The sequence below is a fragment of the Coregonus clupeaformis genome, chromosome 5 (genome assembly GCF_020615455.1).
Source record: "Coregonus clupeaformis isolate EN_2021a chromosome 5, ASM2061545v1, whole genome shotgun sequence".
Taxonomy (NCBI): Eukaryota; Metazoa; Chordata; class Actinopteri; order Salmoniformes; family Salmonidae; genus Coregonus; species Coregonus clupeaformis.
The window spans coordinates 36,766,621-36,786,684 of record NC_059196.1 but is presented as its reverse complement, the minus strand read 5'-3'; the positions used below and the strand labels follow the sequence as shown (position 1 = coordinate 36,786,684).

Sequence of the window (20,064 nt, the reverse complement as noted above, 5' to 3'; positions counted from 1 at the left end):
TGGCATTCTCTCAACCAGCTTCACCTGGAATGCTTTTCCAATAGTCTTGAAGGAGTTCCCACATATGCTGAGCACTTGTTGGCTGCTTTTCCTTCAATCTGTGGTCTGACTCATCCCAAACCATCTCAATTGGGTTGAGGTCAGGGAATTGTGTAGGCCAGGGCATCTGATGCAGCACTCCATCACTCTCCTTCTTGGTCAAATAGCCCTTAGACAGTCTGGAGGTGTGTTGTGTCATTGTCCTGTTGAAAAACAAATTATAGTCCCACTAAGCCCAACCCAGATGGGATGGCATATCGCTGCAGAATGCTGTGGTAGCCATGCTGGTTAAGTGTGCCTTGAATTCTAAATGAATCACAGACAGTGTCACCAGCAAAGCACCCCCACACCATAACACCTCCTCCTCCATGCTTTACGGTGGGAAATACACATGCGGAGATCATCCGTTCACCCACACCGTGTCTCACAAAGACACGGCGGTTGGAACCAAAAATCTCCAATTTGGACTCCAGACCAAAGGACAAATTTCCACTGGTCTAATGTCCATTGCTCAAGTTTCTTGGCCCAAGCAAGTCTCTTCTTCTTATTGGTGTCCTTTAGTAGTGGTTTCTTTGCAGCAATTCGACCATGAAGCCCTGATTCACACAGTATCCTCTGAACAGTTGATGTTGAGATGTGTCTGTTACTTGAACTCTGTGAAGCATTTATTTGGGCTGCAATTTCTGAGGCTGGTAACTCTAATGAACATATCCTCTGCAGCAGAGGTAACTCTGGGTCTTCCATTCCTGTGGTTGTCCTCATGAGAGCCAGTTTAATCATAGCGCTTGATGGTTTTAGCGACTGCACTTGAAGAAACTTTAAAAGTTCTTGAAATGTTCCCTATTTACTGATTTTCATGTCTTAAAGTAATGATGGACAATAATTTTTCTTTGCTTATTTGAGCTGTTCTTGCCATAATATGGACTTGGTCTGATCCCAAATAGGGCTATCTTCTGTAGACCCCCCTCTACCTTGTCACAACACAACTGATTGGCTCAAACAAATTAAGAAGGAAATAAATTCCACAAATTAACTTTTAAGAAGGCACACCTGTTAATTGAAATGCATTCCATGTGACTACCTCATGAAGCTGATTGATAGAACGCCAAGAGTGTGCAAAGCTGTCATCAAGGCAAAGGGTGGCTATTTGAAGAATCTCAAATATAAAATATATTTGTTTAACACTTTTTGGGTTACTGCATGATTCCATATGTGTTATTTCATAGATTTGATGTCTTCACTATTATTCAACAATGTAGAAAATAGTAAAAATAAAGAAAAACCCTTGAATGACTAGGTGTTCTAAAACTTTTGACTGGTAGTGTATATGTACAGTCGTGGTCAAAGGTTTTGAGACTGACACAAGTATTGGTCTTCGCAAAGTTCGCTGCTTCAGTGTTATGATATATTTTTGTCAGATGTTACTATGGTATACTGAAGTATAATTACAAGCATTCCATAAGTATCAAAGGCTTTTATTGACAATTACATTAAGTTTATGCAAAGAGTCAATATTTGCAGTGTTGACCCTTCTTTTTCAAGACCTCTGCAATTCTGGGCCACATCCTGACTGATGGCTGCCCATTCTTGCATAATCAATGCTTGGAGTTTGTCAGAATTTGTGGGTTTTTGTTTGTCCACCTGCCTCTTGACCACAAGTTCTCAATGGGATTAAGGTCTGGGGACTTTCTTTCCTGGCCATGGACCCAACATGTCGATGTTTTGTTCCCCGAGCCACTTAGTTATCACTTTTGCCTTATGGCAAGGTGCTCCATCATGCTGGAAAAGGCATTGTTCGTCACCAAACTGTTCTTGGATGGTTGGGAGAAGTTTCTCTCGGAGGATGTGTTGGTACCATTCTTTATTCATGGCTGTGTTCTTTGGCAAAATTGTAAGTGAGCCCACTCCCTTGGCTGAGAAGCAACCCCACACATGAATGGTCTCAGGATGCTTTACTGTTGGCATGACACAGGACTGATGGTAACGCTCACCTTGTCTTCTCCGGACAAGCTTTTTTCCAGATGCCCCAAACAATCGGAAAGGGGATTCATCAGTGAAAATGACTTTACCCCAGTCCTCAGCAGTCCAATCCCTGTACATTTTGCAGAATATCAGTCTGTCCCTGATGTTTTTCCTGGAGAGAAGTGGCTTCTTTGCTGCCCTTCTTGACACCAGGTCATCCAAGTCTTCGCCTCACTGTCCTTTTGTGGCAGGGCTGAAATGCAGTGGAAATGTTTTTTGGGGGATTAAGTTCATTTTCATGGCAAAGAGGGACTTTGCAATTAATTGCAATTCATCTGATCACTTCATAACATTCTGGAGTATATGCAAATTGCCATCATCAAAACTGAGGCAGCAGACTTTGTGAAAATTAGTTTTTGTGTTATTCTCAAAACTTTGGTGTGTGTTCCTGTCTGTGAGTTGCAATTCAACGGCTCAGACACGAGACGTATGTGGCAGGGTCTACAGACAATCACGGACTACAAAAGGAAAACCAGCCACGTCGCCAACACCGACGTCTCGCTTCCAGACAAGCGAAACACCTTCTTCGCCCGCTTTGAGGATAATACAGTGCCACCGACGCGGCCCGCTACCAAGGACTGTGGGCTCTCCTTCTCCGTGGCCGACGTGAATAAGACATTTAAGCGTGTAAAACCTTGCAAGGCTGCCGGCCCAGATGGCATTCCTAGCCACGTCCTCAGAGCATGCGCAGACCAGCTGTCTGGAATGTGTTTACAGACATATTCAATCTCTCCCTATCCCAGTCTTGTGTCCCCACAAGCTTCAAGATGGCCACCATTGTCCCTGTACCCAAGAAAGCAAAGGTAACTGAACTAAATGACTATCGCCCCTTAGCACTCAGTTCTGTCATCATGAAGTGCTTTGAGAGACTAGTCATATCACCTCTACCTTACCTGCCACCCTAGACCCACTTCAATTTGCTTACCGCCCCAGAGTTGCAAAGAAAAAGCCATATCTCAGACTGCCCATCTTAATCTTCTATTTTTATTGGCCAGTCTGAGATATGGCTTTTACTTTGCAACTCTGCCTAGAAGGTCAGCATCCCGGAGTCGCCTCTTCACTGTTGACGTTGAGACTTGTGTTTTGCGGGTACTATTTAATGAAGCTGTCAGTTGAGGACCTGTGAGGCGTCTGTTTCTCAAACTAGACACTCTAATGTATTTGTCCTCTTGCTCAGTTGTGCACCGGGGCCTCCCACTCCTCTTTCTATTCTGGTTACAGCCAGTTTGCGCTGTTCTGTGAAGGGAGTAGTACACAGCATTGTACAAGCTCTTCAGTTTCTTAGCAATTTCTCGCATGGAATAGCCTTCATTTCTCAGAACAAGAATAGACTGACGAGTTTCAGAAGAAAGTTATTTGTTTCTGGCCATTTTGAGCCTGTAATCGAACCCACAATTGCTGATGCTCCAGATACTCAACTAGTCTCAAGAAGGCCAGTTTTATTGCTTCTTGAATCAGCACAACAGTTTTCAGCTGTGCTAACATAATTGCAAAAGGGTTTTCTAATGATCAATTAGCCTTTTAAAATGATCAACTTGGATTAGCAAACACAACGTGCCATTGGAACACAGGACTGATGGTTGCTGATAATGGGCCTCTGTACTCCTATGTAGATATTCCATAAAAAATCAGCCGTTTCCAGCTACAATAGCCATTTACAACATTAACAATGTCTACACTGTATTTCTGATCAATTTGATGTTATTTTAATGGACAATTTTTTTATTTTATTTTTTGAAAACAAGGACATTTCTAAGTGACTCCAAACTTTTGAACGGTAGTGTACATATGAATTAAGGAAATTGCCCCAGAACCCTCTGTCAATATTTTCTGGGTAGTCCCCGAAGGGCTCACTCTCTGCAACACCCAAGTAAAGGCCATAGCCATCTCATCCCGCCCACTTGTTCTTTTGAAGTGGAAGTCAGGTACCCCGCCATCGCATGCTCACTGGGTCAGGGATGTTATGGTCCATCTTAAACTTGAGACGCTAAAATATTCCACCCGTGGCTCCTCTGAAAAGTTTTATAAGGTCTGGCAGCAATTTCTCAATTGCTTTGAGAGTAAACTCTGCTCTGAGAACTTAATATAGCCTCTGTAATCCCTCCCCCCCACCCCATCATATCATTTTAATATATCTATGTACTATTTCTATTAACATCCAGATACTTACTTATATACTATTATTTTATTTATTATTATTATTACTTTTTTTTTTCTGTTGCATAGGATAGTATCAATGTAACTCCTCTCTGAGGAGAGGAGAGGAGAGGAGAGGAGAGGAGAGGAGAGGAGAGGAGAGGAGAGGAGAGGGAGAGGAGAGGAGAGGAGAGGGAGGAGAGGAGAGGAGAGGAGGGAGAGGAGAGGAGAAGGGGTGGAGAGGAGAGGAGAGGAGAGGAGAGGAGAGGAGAGGAGAGGAGAGGAGAGGAGAGGAGAGGAGAGGAGAGGAGGAGAGAGGAGAGGGGAGAGGGGAGAGGGGAGAGGAGAGGAGAGGTTGTCGTTACCTTGAGCTTGACGGATAGGAACTGTGCTTTCAGATGACTGATTAAGGTGACATTATAAAACTGCAAAATCATCAAATTATTGCCAGAACCACATAGTGATCGTCAATCTGTTAGTGGTACTAAGGGGAGGCTGGTGATATCATGTTAATCTGTTAGTGGTACTAAGGGGAGGCTGGTGATATCATGTTAATCTGTTAGTTTTACTAAGGGGAGTCTGATGATATCATGTTAATCTGTTAGTGGTACTAAGGGGAGGCTGGTGATATCATGTTAATCTGTTAGTGGTACTAAGGGGCGGCTGGTGATATCATGTTAATCTGTTAGTGGTACTAAGGGGAGGCTGGTGATATCATGTTAATCTGTTAGTGGTACTAAGGGGAAGCTGGTGATATCATGTTAATCTGTTAGTGGTACTAAGGGGAGGCTGGTGATATCATGTTAATCTGTTAGTGGTACTAAGGGGAGGCTGGTGGTATCATGTTAATCTGTTAGTGGTACTAAGGGGAGTCTGGTGATATCATGTTAATCTGTTAGTGGTACTAAGGGGAGGCTGGTGGTATCATGTTAATCTGTTAGTGGTACTAAGGGGAGGCTGGTGGTATCATGTTAATCTGTTAGTGGTACTAAGGGGAGGCTGGTGGTATCATGTCAATCTGTTAGTGGTACTAAGGGGAGGCTGGTGATATCATGTTAATCTGTTAGTGGTACTTTTTGAGACGTTTCATTTTGTATTCAGTATAACAGCATGTAGCCCCAGTATTGTGTTGGCATTTTGATAAATTAAACCACAGATGACGCTGGGCGAAGACAAAAAGTGAATATATGGAACTGTGTTGTTGGTAAACTGTCACATAATCAGACATGCTTTAAAGTCATGAAAGCTGCCAAAGCTCTCTGTGTGTTCAGCAAAAGGCTCTTCAGACTTTTTCCATCTATTTGAAAGCCTTGAAATGAAAGTCCTCAGCGGCCTGTGAGCCAGATCTTTAGTTAGACCGTATTTGTCCTCTCCAGTGGTGTTGTTTTTCGGTGTTAGGACAGCAGTACTCATGGGCTGCATTTCTGCTCTTCGAATGCTTCCCGAAGAGGCACCCTATTCCCTACGTAGTGCACTACTTTTGACCAGAGCCCTGCTAATAGGATGGAAATAGGAATAGGATGCCGTTTGGGACTCAGCCCTCCTCTCATCTCCATGTCCTTAAGCAACAGCTCCTGACTGGAACTCAGTCCCAGCACTGCTAGCTAGCTGCTTTTAGTAACCCCACTTGATGCTATGGATTAATAGCCATTAAGCTATGTGGAGAGCACTCTACTTCCCAGCTAATGCTCAGCCAAGGCCTGCAGTGTGTTGTGTCCTGTCTTACGTAGGAAGGACCAGAAAAGTGCACAAAGACTGTAAAAAAAAAACACCAGCAAATCAGCTCCAAATTATTTTAATTTTGGAAAATCGGTTCCAAAGTATTCCCATGCATAATAGAGAGACGTCCACTGAGTATACAAAATATTAAGAACACCTGTTCTTTCCATGACATAGACTGACTAGGAGAAACTCAATATTTGGAAGGTGTTCCTAATGTTTGGTATACTCAGTGTTCACTACATGGCCAAAAGTATGTGGACAACTGTTTGTCGAACATCTCATTCCAAAATCATGGGCATTAATATGGAGTTGGTCCCCCCTTTGCTGCTATAACAGCCTCCACTCTTCTGGGAAGGCTTTCCACTAGATGTTGGAACATTGCTGCGGGGACTTGCTTCCATTCAGCCACAAGAGCATTAGTGAGGTCAGGTACTGATGTTGGGCGATTAGGCCTGGCTCGCAGTCGGCGTTCCAATTCATCCCAAATGTGTTTGATGGGGTTGAGGTCAGGGCTCTGTGCAGGCCAGTCAAGTTCTTCCGCACCGATCTCGACAAACCATTTCTGTATGGACCTCGCTTTGTGCACGGGAGCATTGTCATGCTGAAACAGGAAAGGGCCTTCCCCAAACTGTTGCCACAAAGTTGGAAGCACAGAATCATCTAAAATATCGTTGTATGCTGTACCGTTAAGATTTCCCTTCACAGGAACTAAGGGGCCTAGCCCGAACCAGCCCCAGACCATTATTCCTCCTCTACCAAACTTTACACTTGGCAATATGCATTCGGGCATCCGCCAAACCCAGATTTGTCCGTCGGACTGCCAGATGGTGAAGTGTGACTCATCACTCCAGAGAACGCGTTTCCACTGCTCCAGGGTCCAATAGAGGTGAGCTTTACACCACTCCAGCTGATTCTTGGCATTGTGCATGGTGATCTTAGGCTTGTGTGCGGCTGCTCGGCCATGGAAACCCATTTCATGAAGCTTCCGATGAACAGTTATTGTGCTGACCTTGCTTCTAGAGGCAGTTTGGAACTCGGTAGTGAGTGTTGCAACTGAGGACAGACCATTTTTACGCGCTACGCGCTTCAGCACTCGAGCTTGTGTGGCCTACCACTTCGCGGCTGAGCCGTTGTTGCTCCTAGACGTTTCCACTTCACAATAACAACACTTACAGATGACCGGGGCAGCTCTAGCAGGGCAGAAATTTGATGTGATGAACTGACTTGTTGGAAAATTGGCATCCTATGACGGTGCCACATTGAAAGTCACCGATCTCTTCAGTATGGGCCATTCTACTGCCAATGTTTGTCTATGGAGATTGCATGTCTGTGTGCTCGGTTTTATACACCTGTCAGCAACGGGAGTGGCTGAAATAGCAAAATCCACTCATTTAAGGGGTGTCCACATACTGCTGTGTATATAGTGTATGACAGGGAGGATGATGTCACTGATGATGTCACTGACGTCTATTTCTTATGCCTTTTCTTGTTTTTCCTGCGTGAAAAACACAGAATTCTGCGTTAACAGGACCCCTAAGTTTAACCTGCAGTCTAAGTAAGGGGCTGAATGAATAAGGTGACGGGCATCATACTGTGTTAGCTTTCTGCCGTGTTTGGGAAGTCAAAGCCCGTTGGATGAGTTATCTGAGTTATCTGAGTTCTGTCCAGCTGCCATTTTTTCTCCTCTCTGTTCTAGGCCCGTCTGCTCCTCCCCCCTCTGCTCCTTCCCCCTCTGCTCCTCCCCCATCTTTTCTGAGCAGAGCAGGCAGGCCCGTTGCCCTAGCGACTCCAAGCAGAGCAGGCAGGCCCGTTGCCCTAGCGACTCCAAGCAGAGCAGACAGGCCCGTTGCCCTAGCGACTCCAGACTCCACACAGACACAACGTGTACACATGCTGCTGGAGAACCAGCACTGTTCTTCCTTCAGACAAGCATGAACTATATATAGTATACAGATAAAGCAACTGTCTCTCTCTCTCTTTCTCTCTCTCTCTCTCTCTCTCTCATCCTCTCTCTCTCTCTCTCTCTCTCTCTCTATATATATATATATATATATATATATGTATATATCTCTCTCTCTCTCTCTCTCTCTCTCTCTCTCTCTCTCTCTCTCTCTCTCTCTCTCTCTCTCTCTCTCTCTCTCTCTCATCCTCTCCCTCTCTCCCCTCTCTCTCTCTCTCTCCCCTCTCTCTCTCTCTCTCTATATATATATATATATATATATATATATATATATATATATATGTATATATACAGTGAGGGAAAAAAGTATTTGATCCCCTGCTGATTTTGTACGTTTGCCCACTAACAAAGACATGATCAGTCTATCATTTTAATGGTAGGTTTATTTGAACAGTGAGAGACAGAATAACAACAACAAAATCCAGAAAGACGCATGTCAAAAATGTTATAAATTGATTTGCATTTTAATGAGGGGAATAAGTATTTGACCCCTCTGCAAAACATGACTTAGTACTTGGTGGCAAAATCCTTGTTGGCAATCACAGAGGTCAGACATTTCTTGTAGTTGGCCACCAGGTTTGCACACATCCCACTCCTCTTTGCAGATCTTCTCCAAGTCATTAAGGTTTCGAGGCTGATGTTTGGCAACTCGAACCTTCAGCTCCCTCCACAGATTTTCTATGGGATTAAGGTCTGGAGAATGGCTAGGCCACTCCAGGACCTTAATGTGCTTCTTCTTGAGCCACTCCTTTGTTGCCTTGGCCGTGTGTTTTGGGTCATTGTCATGCTGGAATACCCATCCACGACCCATTTTCAATGCCCTGGCTGAGGGAAGGAGGTTCTCACCCAAGATTTGACGGTACATGGCCCCGTCCATCGTCCCTTTGATGCGGTGAAGTTGTCCTGTCCCCTTAGCAGAAAAACACCCCCAAAGCATAATGTTTCCACCTCCATGTTTGACGGTGGGGATGGTGTTCTTGGGGTCATAGGCAGCATTCCTCCTCCTCCAAACACGGCAAGTTGAGTTGATGCCAAAGAGCTCGATGTTGGTCTCATCTGACCACAACACTTTCACCCAGTTCTCCTCTGAATCATTCAGATGTTCATTGGCAAACTGTATATGTGCTTTCTTGAGCAGGGGGACCTTGCGGGCGCTGCAGTATTTCAGTCCTTCGCGGCGTAGTCTGTTACCTATTGTTTTCTTGGTGACTATGGTCCCAGCTGCCTTGAGATCATTGATAAGATCCGCCCGTGTAGTTCTGGGCTGATTCCTCACCGTTCTCATGATCATTGCAACTCCACGAGGTGAGATCTTGCATGGAGCCCCAGGCCTAGGGAGATTGACAGTTCTTTTGTGTTTCTTCCATTTGCAAATAATCGCACCAACTGTTGTCACCTTCTCACCAAGCTGCTTGGCGATGGTCTTGTAGCCCATTCCAGCCTTGTGTAGGTCTACAATCTTGTCCCTGACATCCTTGGAGAGCTTTTTGGTCGTGGCCATGGTGGAGAGTTTGGAATCTGATTGATTGATTGCTTCTGTGGACAGGTGTCTTTTATACAGGTAACAAACTGAGATTAGGAGCACTCCCTTTAAAAGTGTGCTCCTAATCTCAGCTCGTTACCTGTATAAAAGACACCTGGGAGCCAGAAATCTTTCTGATTGAGAGGGGGTCAAATACTTATTTCCCTCATTAAAATGCAAATAAATTTATAACATTTTTGACATGCGTTTTTCTGGATTTTGTTGTTGTTATTCTGTCTCTCACTGTTCAAATAAACCTACCACTAAAGTTATAGACTGATCATTTCTTTGTCAGTGGGAAAACGTACAAAATCAGCAGGGGATCAAATACTTTTTTCCCTCACTGTATATATATGTATATATCTATCTCCCTCTCTCTCTCTCTCTCTTTTCATCTCTCCCTCTCTATGAGTGATTCATATTGAGTTGATTCATATTGAGCTGATTCATATTGAGTTGATTCATATTGAGTTGATTCATATTGAGTGATTCATATTGAGTTGATTCATATTGAGCTGATTCATATTGAGTTGATTCATATTGAGCTGATTCATATTGAGTTGATTCATATTGAGTGATTCATATTGAGTGATTCATATTGAGGTGATTCATATTGAGTGATTCATATTGAGCTGATTCATATTGAGTTGATTCATATTGAGCTGATTCATATTGAGTTGATTCATATTGAGTGATTCATATTGAGTGATTCATATTGAGGTGATTCATATTGAGTGATTCATATTGAGCTGATTCATATTGAGTTGATTCATATTGAGTTGATTCATATTGAGTGATTCATATTGAGTTGATTCATATTGAGATGGAAGTAGAAGAGAATTAGGACAGGAGAATTAGAGGAAGGTAACATCCATATGACCTGTAATATGGAGTAAATGTGTCTCCCAAATTGCACTCTATTTCCTACACTACTTTTGACCAATAGGATGGGATGTTCAATCTGACTACCAGGCCATTGCTCAGTTAGTGACACCACGTCCACCTCTGGTAATAGAATGATTTAGTGCTGTAACTCCTTCCAAAATCATCTGATTTAGTGCTGAATGATGTAGTGTTGGTGTAACTCCCTCTAAAACATGAAGGGTTGTTTACACAAATAGACAAAACTTCAGAAATTCCTTTATTTGTATTTTTAAGTATTTTGTCTTGCTTTCCAGGAGGAAGGATTCCCCCAGACGTTTCGGTGTCAGCTTTCTTCAACGTGTTCCAACGTTGTGTTTTATCTAAACTCCTCTTTCTTTTCTATGTCATTCAGAGCGTGGAGAGTTTGGGCCGGTGTTTGTCCAGGAACCACATGACGCCATCTTTGCGTTGGACTCTGAGGAGAAGAAAGTGATGATGAGCTGTGAAGCCAGAGGCAACCCTGTACCTGTATACAGGTATGTCTCTGTCTATGTCTCTAACCCTATACCCTATACCTCTATCTAACCCTATACCTCTATCTAACCCTATACCTGTATCTCTCTCTCTCTCTCTCTCTCTCTCTCTCTCTCTCTCTCTCTCCCTCCCTCTCTCTCTCTCTCTCTCTCTCTCTCTCTCTCTCTCTCTCTCTCTCTCTCTCTCTCTCTCTCTCTCTCTCTCTCTCTCTCTCTCTCTCTCTCTCTCTCTCTCTCTCTCTCTCTCTCTCTCTCTCTCTCTCTCTCTCTCTCTCTCTCTCTCTCTCTCTCTCCCTCCTCCCTCCCTCTCTCTCTCTCTCTCTCTCTCTCTCTCTCTCTCTCTCTCTCTCTCTCTCTCTCTCTGTCCATCTCTCTCTCTCTCTCTCTGTCCATCTCTCTCTCTCTCTCTCTCTCTCTGTCCATCTCTCTCTCTCTCTCTCTCTCTCTCTCTCTCTCTCTCTCTCTCTCTCTCTCTCTCTCTGATTTCTCGCCAGAAATCTTTCTGATTTAGACGGGGTCAAATACTTATTTCCCTCATTAAAATGCAAATCAATTTATAACATTTTTGACATGCGTTTTTCTGGATTTTTTTGTTGTTATTCTGTCTCTCACTGTTCAAATAAACCTACCATTAAAATTATAGACTGATCATTTCTTTGTCAGTGGGCAAATGTACAAAATCAGCAGGGGATCAAATACTTTTTTCCCTCACTGTATATTCATAATAATCCGAGCCACAGTTTTTTCTACTGTTCGCTTTTTAATGGAGGAATGTAACCATGCCCTTTGGTATCATTGTGTATGTCTGCAGTTGGTTCATCAATGGAACAGTAGTGGACGTGGAGGCAGATTACCGTTACAGCTTGATCGACGGCAACTTGATAATAACCAACGCCAGTGAGACGGCTGACTATGGGAGATACCAGTGTAAGGTGGAGAACAGCTACGGGACGATCCTGAGTCGGGACGCCCTGCTACAGTTTGCCTGTGAGTATCTCTCTCTCTGATCTCTCCATTTACATATAATATAGTATTATATACAGTACGTTAGACTGGAAGAAAAACTGGATTCAATCCCTATCGCGGAGGTATCGTGGAAGATCCTCGTAAAAAATATAAAGGTAATTTCCGATTAAGTCGACATACTGTATGCAGCGTTTATCGTGAATGCAGTCTCCCTGAACACGTTATAAGTTGAGCTATAACGCGGATATTTCGCTATACTTCTGTGATACAGATTGAATCCAGTCCTTAGTCAATGGAACATTTAGAAAACTTAATTGTGGGGCTTAAAAACGTAACTTTTTTACCATCATCTTGTATCTCTGATAGTGACATTATAATTCCCTCAAAAATCAAGTACCTCCTCAGCCTCTCAAGGAGCATTACTCAACACAGGCCTTAAGAAGTTTTCAGAATAGTTATGATGAATACTAGAAAATATTAGCAGTAGCCCACCTCTGACGTTATAAAACATCTTGGTTTTCTCTGCTCTGAGATGATTCTATTTGAAGCTTCACTCTCTATGCGGCTTAAAAATCGACCCTGTATGGTTCCAGGAGTAAATACACAGTGGCTGAACTTAAAAAATAATAATATGCCATTTAGCAGACGCTTTTATCCAAAGCGACTTACAGTCATGTGTGCATACATTTTTGTGTATGGGTGGTCCCGGGGATCGAACCCACTACCTTGGCGTTACAAGCGCCGTGCCCTACCAGCTGAGCTACAGAGGACCACGTTAAACCCACGTTGTTCAGACAGGCAGCGCTGTGTTGGGCTCCACTGGGTAGCTACAGTGCCTTCAGACAGGACTCACACCCCTTGACTTTTTCCACATTTTGTTGTGTTACAGCCTGACTTTAATATGGATTAAATTAAGATTTGGGTCACTGGCCTAAACACAGTACCCCATAATGTCATAGTGGAATTATGTTTTTTCAATTATTATTTTTTACAAATGAATTAAAAATGAAAAGCTGAAATGTCTTGAGTCAATAAGTATTCAACCCCTTTGTTATGGCAAGCCTAAATAAGTTCAGGAGTAAAAATGTGCTTAACAAGTCACATAATAAGTTACATGGACTCACTCGGTGTGCAATAATAGTGTTTAACTTGATTTTTTGAATGACTACCTCATCTCTGTACTCCACATATACAATTATCTGTAAGGTCCCTCAGTCGAGCAGTGAATTTCAAACAGATTCAACCACAAAGACCAGGGGGGTTTTCCAAGAAGGGTAGATGGGAAAACAAAACAAAAAAAGCAGACATTGAATATCCCTTTGAGCATGGTGAAGTTATTAATTACACTTTGGATGGTGTATCAATACACCCAGTCACTACAAAGATACAGGCGTCCTTCCTAACTCAGTTGCCGGAGAGGAAGGAAACCGCTCAGGGATTTCACCATGAGGCCAATGGTGACTTTAAAACAGTTACAGAGTTTAATGGCTGTGAATAGGAGAAAACTGAGGATGGATCAACAACATTGTAGTTACTCCACAATACTAACCTAATTGACAGAGTGAAAAGAAGGAAGCCTGTACAGAATAAAAATATTCCAAAACATGCATCCTGTTTGCAACAAGGCACTAAAGTAACACTGCAATAAACGTGGCAAAGCAATTAACTTTTTGTCCTGAATATAAAGTGTTATTTTTGGGGCAAATCCAACAACACATTACTGAGTACCACTCTCCATATTTTCAACTATAGTGATGGCTGCATCATGTTATGGGTATGCTTGTAATCATTAAGGACTAGGGAGGTTTTCAGGATAAAAAAGAAATGGAATGGAGCTAAGCACAGGCAACATCCTAGAGGAAAACCTGGTTCAGTCTGATTTCCACCAGACACTGGGAGATGAATTCATCAAGCAATGATCAACAACCAATTTGACAGAGCTTGAAGAATTTTGAAAAGAATAATGGGCAAATATTGTACAATCCAGGTGTGGAAAGCTCTTAGAGACCCAGAAAGACTCCCAGCTGTAATCGCTGTCAAAGTTGCTTCTACAAAGTATTGACTCGGGATTTTGAATACTTATGTAAATGAGATATTTCTGTATTTCATTTTCAATAAATTTGCTCATATTAAGTCCAGGAGTATGAATACTTTCTGAAGGCACTGTAACTGCTGTTTGACCCTTAACTCTGTGCTTAGCTGCCCTGGTGGTGGGCGACTGTGCTCGCTGGAGAAACACATTGTATGTTTTGCTTCTTATTGCCATGCCTACAGGGAGCTTATGTTCCACTATTCTCAGCCAGTGGACTGTTGCTGCTAGAGAATATACAGTGCCTTGAAAAAAGTATTCATCCACCTTGGCATTTTTCCTATTTTGTTGCATTACAACCTATAATTTAAATAGATTTTTAATTGGATTTCATGTAATGGACATATTGGTGAAGTGAAATTCTAAAAAATAAATAACGGAAAAGTGGTGCGTGCATATGTATTCACCCCCTTTGCTATGAAGCCCCTAAATAAGATCTGGTTTAACCAATTACCTTCAGAAGTCACATAAATACAGTCCACCTGTGTGCAATCTAAGTGTCAAATGATCTGTCACATGATCTCAGTATATATGCGCCACTCGGGGCTCCCGGTCTAAGGCACTGCATCTCAGTGCTCGAGGCGTCACTACAGACCCCCTGGTTCGATTCCAGGCTGTATCACAACTGGCCGTGATTGGGAGTCCCATAGGGCGGCGCACAATTGGCCCAGATTCATCCGGGTTTGGCCGGTGTAAGCCGTCATTGTAAATAAGAATTTGTTCTTAACTGACTTGCCTAGTTAAATAAAGGTTAAATACATATATATATATATACACCTGTTCTGAAAGGCCTCAGAGTCTGCAACACCACTAAGCAAGGGGCACCACCAAGCAAGTGGCACCATGAAGACCAAGGAGCTCTCCAAACAGGTCAGGGACAAAGTTGTGGAGAAGTACAGATCAGGGTTGGGTTATGAAAAAATATCTGAAACTTTGAACATCCCACGGAGCACCATTGAATCCATGATTAAAAATTGAAAGAATATAGCACCACAATAAACCTGCCAACAGAGGGCCTCCCACCAAAACTCACGGACCAGGCAAGGAGGGCGTTAATCAGAGAGGCAACAAAGAGACCAAAGATAACCCTGAAGGAGCTGCAAAGAAAAAGCCATATCTCAGACTGCCCATCTTAATCTTTTATTTTTATTGGCCAATCTGAGATATGGCTTTTTCTTTTCAACTCTGCCTAGAAGCTCAGCATCCCGGAGTCGCCTCTTCACTGTTGACGTTGAGACTGGTGTTTTGCGGGTACTATTTAATGAAGCTGCCAGTTGAGGACCTGTGAGGCGTCTGTTTCTCAAACTAGACACTCTAATGTATTTGTCCTCTTGCTCAGTTGTGCACCGGGGCCTCCCACTCCTCTTTCTATTCTGGTTACAGCCAGTTTGCGCTGTTCTGTGAAGGGAGTAGTACACAGCATTGTACAAGCTCTTCAGTTTCTTAGCAATTTCTCTCATGGAATAACCTTAATTTCTCAGAACAAGAATAGACTGACGAGTTTCAGAATAAAGTTATTTGTTTCTGGCCATTTTGAGCCTGTAATCGTACCCACAATTGCTGATCCTCCAGATACTCAACTAGTCTCAAGAAGGCCAGTTTTATTGCTTCTTTAATCAGCACAACAGTTTTCAGCTGTGCTAACATAATTGCAAAAGGGTTTTCTGATCAATTAGCCTTTGAAAATGATAAACTTGGATTAGCAAACGCAACGTGCCATTGGAACACAGGATTGATGGTTACTGATAATGGGCCTCTGTACGCCTATGTAGATATTCCATAAAAAATCAGCCGTTTCCAGCTACAATAGCCATTTACAACATTAACAATGTCTACGCTGTATTTCTGATTAATTTGATGTTATTTTAATGGACAAAAAATTAGCTTTTCTTACGAAAACAAAGACATTTCAATGTGACCCTAAACCTTTGAACGGTGGTGTATATGGACGAGCGATGTCAGAGCGGCATTGACTAAGATACAGTAGAATATTATAGAATACAATATATACATATGAGATGAGTAATGCAAGATATGTAAACATTATTAAAGTGACTAGTGTTCCATTTCTTAAAGTGGCCAATGATTTCTAGTCTATGTCTATAGGCAGCAGCCTCGAATGTGCTAGTGATTGCTATTTAACAGTCTGATAGCCTTGAGATAGAAGCTGTTTTTCAGTCTCTCGGTCCCAGCTTTGATGCACCTGTACTGACCTCACCTTCTGGATGATAGTGGGGTGAACAGGCAGTGGCTCGGGTGGTTGATGTCCTTGATGATTTTTTTGGCCTTCCTGTGACATCGGGTGCTGTAGGTGTCCTGGAGGTCGGGTAGTTTGACCCCGGTAATGCGTTGGGCAGACCGCACCACCCTCTGGAGAGCCCTGCGGTTGTGGGCGGTGCAGTTGCCGTACCAGGCGGTGATACAGCCCGACAGGATGCTCTCAATGGTGCATCTGTAAAAGTTTGTGAGGGTTTTAGGTGACAGGTCAAATTTCTTCAGCCTCCTGAGGTTGAGGAGCCTCTGTTGAGCCTTCTTCACCACACTGTCTGCGAGGGTGGACCATTTCAGGTTGTCAGTGATGTGTACGCCAAGGAACTTGAAGCTTTCCACCTTCTCCACTGCGGTCCCTTCGATGTGAATAGGGGGGTGCACCCTCTGCTGTTTCCTGAAGTCCACAATCATCTCCTTTGTTTTGTTGACGTTGAGTGAGAGGTTATTTTCCTGGCACCACACTCTCCGAGCCCTCACCTCCTCCCTGTAGGCTGTCTTGTCATTGTTGGTAATCAAGCCTACTGCTGTTGTGTCGTCTGCAAACTTGATGATTGAGTTGGAGGCGTGCATGGCTACGCAGTCATGGGTGAACAGGGAGTACAGGAGGGGGCTGAGCACACACCCTTGTGGGGCCCCAGTGTTGAGGATCAGCGTAGTGGAGGTGTTGTTTCCTACCTTCACCACCTGGCGGCGGCCCGTCAGGAAGTCCAGGACCCAGTTGCACAGGGCGGGGTTCAGACCCAGTTCCTCAAGCTTAATGATGAGCTTGGAGGGTACTATGGTGTTGAATGCTGAGCTATAGAATACAATGAACAGCATTCTTACATAGGTATTCCTCTTGTCCAGATGGGATAGGGCAGTGTGCTGAGTGATGGTGATTGCATCGTCTTTGGATCTATTGGGGCGGTAAGCAAATTGGGGTCTCAGGTAAGGTGAAGGTTAAGAGAATGCCAAAAGTGTGCAAAGCTGTCATCAAGGCAAAGGGTGGCTACTTTGAAGAATCTCAAATATAAAATATATTTTGATTTGTTTAACACTTTTTTGGTTACTACATGATACTGATGCCTGCCGAGTCTGGTCAACCCTCTGCTGCCTTTCACCAGACTTACAAATGTGTGTGTGTGTGCATGTGTGTCTGTATGCTTGCCAGTGTGTGTGTGTATGACCTTGCGTATTCTTGACAACTTTATACAGTACAACTACTACACACCATGATCATATATCATCTGTTGAAAGTTGAAAGTTAAACATGCAATATTCCTCCCCTTGGAATATTTATTAGTAAAGTGTTTTAGTCCGTACTTCCTGGTCTCCCCTTCTCCTAAACATGGGCAGCAAGCAGCTAAAGGGCTGTCAGAGTGTGCGTCCCAAATGGCAGGCCATGGCCCGATGGGGATATGGCACCCTGTTCCCTTTGTAGTGCACTACTTTAGACATGGGCCCGGGTCTCTCTCTCTCTCTCTCTCTCTCTCTCTCTCTCTCTCCCTCTCCCTCTCCCTCTGCATAACGAATGGCCACCATTTATCCCTCCCTGTGAAACTCAAGGTTTTTCCACATTGCCATGGTACAGTCTTATGCATTGAATCTTATTTATCTGTCGACCACCGACAGTAAAAGTTCTGATTTACGGCAATAAATCTTGTATAAATCTTGTAGAATAAGAAAACAGTAAGACCCTTTAATCTTTCTGGAAGCTTGAAGTGAGTTATGGTGGAGTGCGGAGGTAGCCTAACGGTTAATAGCTTTGGGCCAGTAACCGAAAGCTCATTGTTTCGAATCCCCGAGCAGGCAAGATGGAAAAATCTGCCATTGAGCAAGGCAGTTAACCCCCAATTCCAACTGCCCCCTGGCCGCTGATGATGTTGATTAAGGCAGCCCTCCGTACCTCTCTGATTCAGAGGAGTTAAATTCAGAAGACACATTTCACTTGAATACATTCAGTTGTGACTGACTAGGTATTTCAATTTGAGAATACATGGAGCTGGTAAATCTATTTCTTGAAAATTAATTCGGATAAATTCTAAATAAATTATATTTAATATTTAATAGTCATAGGACTATTAGACTATAGCCTACTAATAACTATACCACGTAGTCATAGGACTATTAGACTATAGCCTACTAATAACTATACCACGTAGTCATAGGACTATTAGACTATAGCCTACTAATAGTTATACCACGTAGTCATAGGACTATTAGACTATAGCCTACTAATAACTATACCACGTAGTCATAGGACTATTAGACTATAGCCTACTAATAACTATACCATGTAGTCATAGGACTATTAGACTATAGCCTACTAATAACTATACCACGTAGTCATAGGACTATTAGACTATAGCCTACTAATAACTATACCACGTAGTCATAGTACTATTAGACTATAGCCTACTAATAACTATACCACGTAGTCATAGGACTATTAGACTATAGCCTACTAATAGTTAAACCACGTAGTCATAGGACTATTAGACTATAGCCTACTAATAACTATACCACGTAGTAATAGGACTATTAGACTATAGCCTACTAATAGTTATACCACGTAGTCATAGGACTATTAGACTATAGCCTACTAATAACTATACCACGTAGTCATAGGACTATTAGACTATAGCCTACTAATAACTATACCACGTAGTCATAGGACTATTAGACTATAGCCTACTAATAGTTATACCACGTAGTCATAGGACTATTAGACTATAGCCTACTAATAACTATACCACGTAGTCATAGGACTATTAGACTATAGCCTACTAATAACTATACCACGTAGTCATAGGACTATTAGACTATAGCCTACTAATAACTATACCATGTAGTCATAGGACTATTAGACTATAGCCTACTAATAACTATACCACGTAGTCATAGGACTATTAGACTATAGCCTACTAATAACTATACCACGTAGTCATAGTACTATTAGACTATAGCCTACTAATAACTATACCACGTAGTCATAGGACTATTAGACTATAGCCTACTAATAGTTAAACCACGTAGTCATAGGACTATTAGACTATAGCCTACTAATAACTATACCACGTAGTAATAGGACTATTAGACTATAGCCTACTAATAGTTATACCACGTAGTCATAGGACTATTAGACTATAGCCTACTAATAACTATACCACGTAGTAATAGGACTATTAGACTATAGCCTACTAATAACTATACCACGTAGTCATAGGACTATTAGAATATAGCCTACTAATAACTATACCACGTAGTCATAGGACTATTAGACTATAGCCTACTAATAACTATACCACGTAGTCATAGGACTATTAGAATATAGCCTACTAATAACTATACCACGTAGTCATAGGACTATTAGAATATAGCCTACTAATAACTATACCACGTAGTCATAGGACTATTAGACTATAGCCTACTAATAGTTATACCACGTAGTCATAGGACTATTAGACTATAGCCTACTAATAGTTATACCATGTAGTCATAGGACTATTAGACTATAGCCTAATAATAACTATACCACGTAGTCATAGGACTATTAGACTATAGCCTACTAATAGTTATACCACGTAGTCATAGGACTATTAGACTATAGCCAACTAATAACTATACCACGTAGTCATAGGACTATTAGAATATAGCCCACTAATAACTATACCATGTAGTCATAGGACTATTAGACTATTGCCTACTAATAACTATACCACGTAGTCATAGGACTATTAGACTATAGCCTACTAATAACTATACCACGTAGTCATAGGACTATTAGACTATAGCCTACTAATAGTTATACCACGTAGTCATAGGACTATTAGACTATAGCCTACTAATAACTATACCACGTAGTCATAGGACTATTAGACTATTGCCTACTTATAACTATACCATGTAATCATAGGACTATTAAACTATTGCCTACTAATAACTATACCACATAGTCATA

The 20,064-nt window shown here is 42.4% G+C and overlaps 1 protein-coding gene across 1 annotated transcript in view; it reads left to right on the top strand.

The window, feature by feature from the left end:
- The window catches only part of cntn5 (contactin 5), a 542,763-nt gene that overhangs the window by 197,244 nt on the left and 325,455 nt on the right, over positions 1–20,064 (top strand). Inside the window, exons 4-5 of the mRNA XM_041876697.2 lie at positions 10,678–10,801; positions 11,610–11,785. Coding sequence (XP_041732631.1) covers positions 10,678–10,801; positions 11,610–11,785 — 300 coding nt within the window. The remainder of the gene's footprint in view (positions 1–10,677; positions 10,802–11,609; positions 11,786–20,064) is intronic.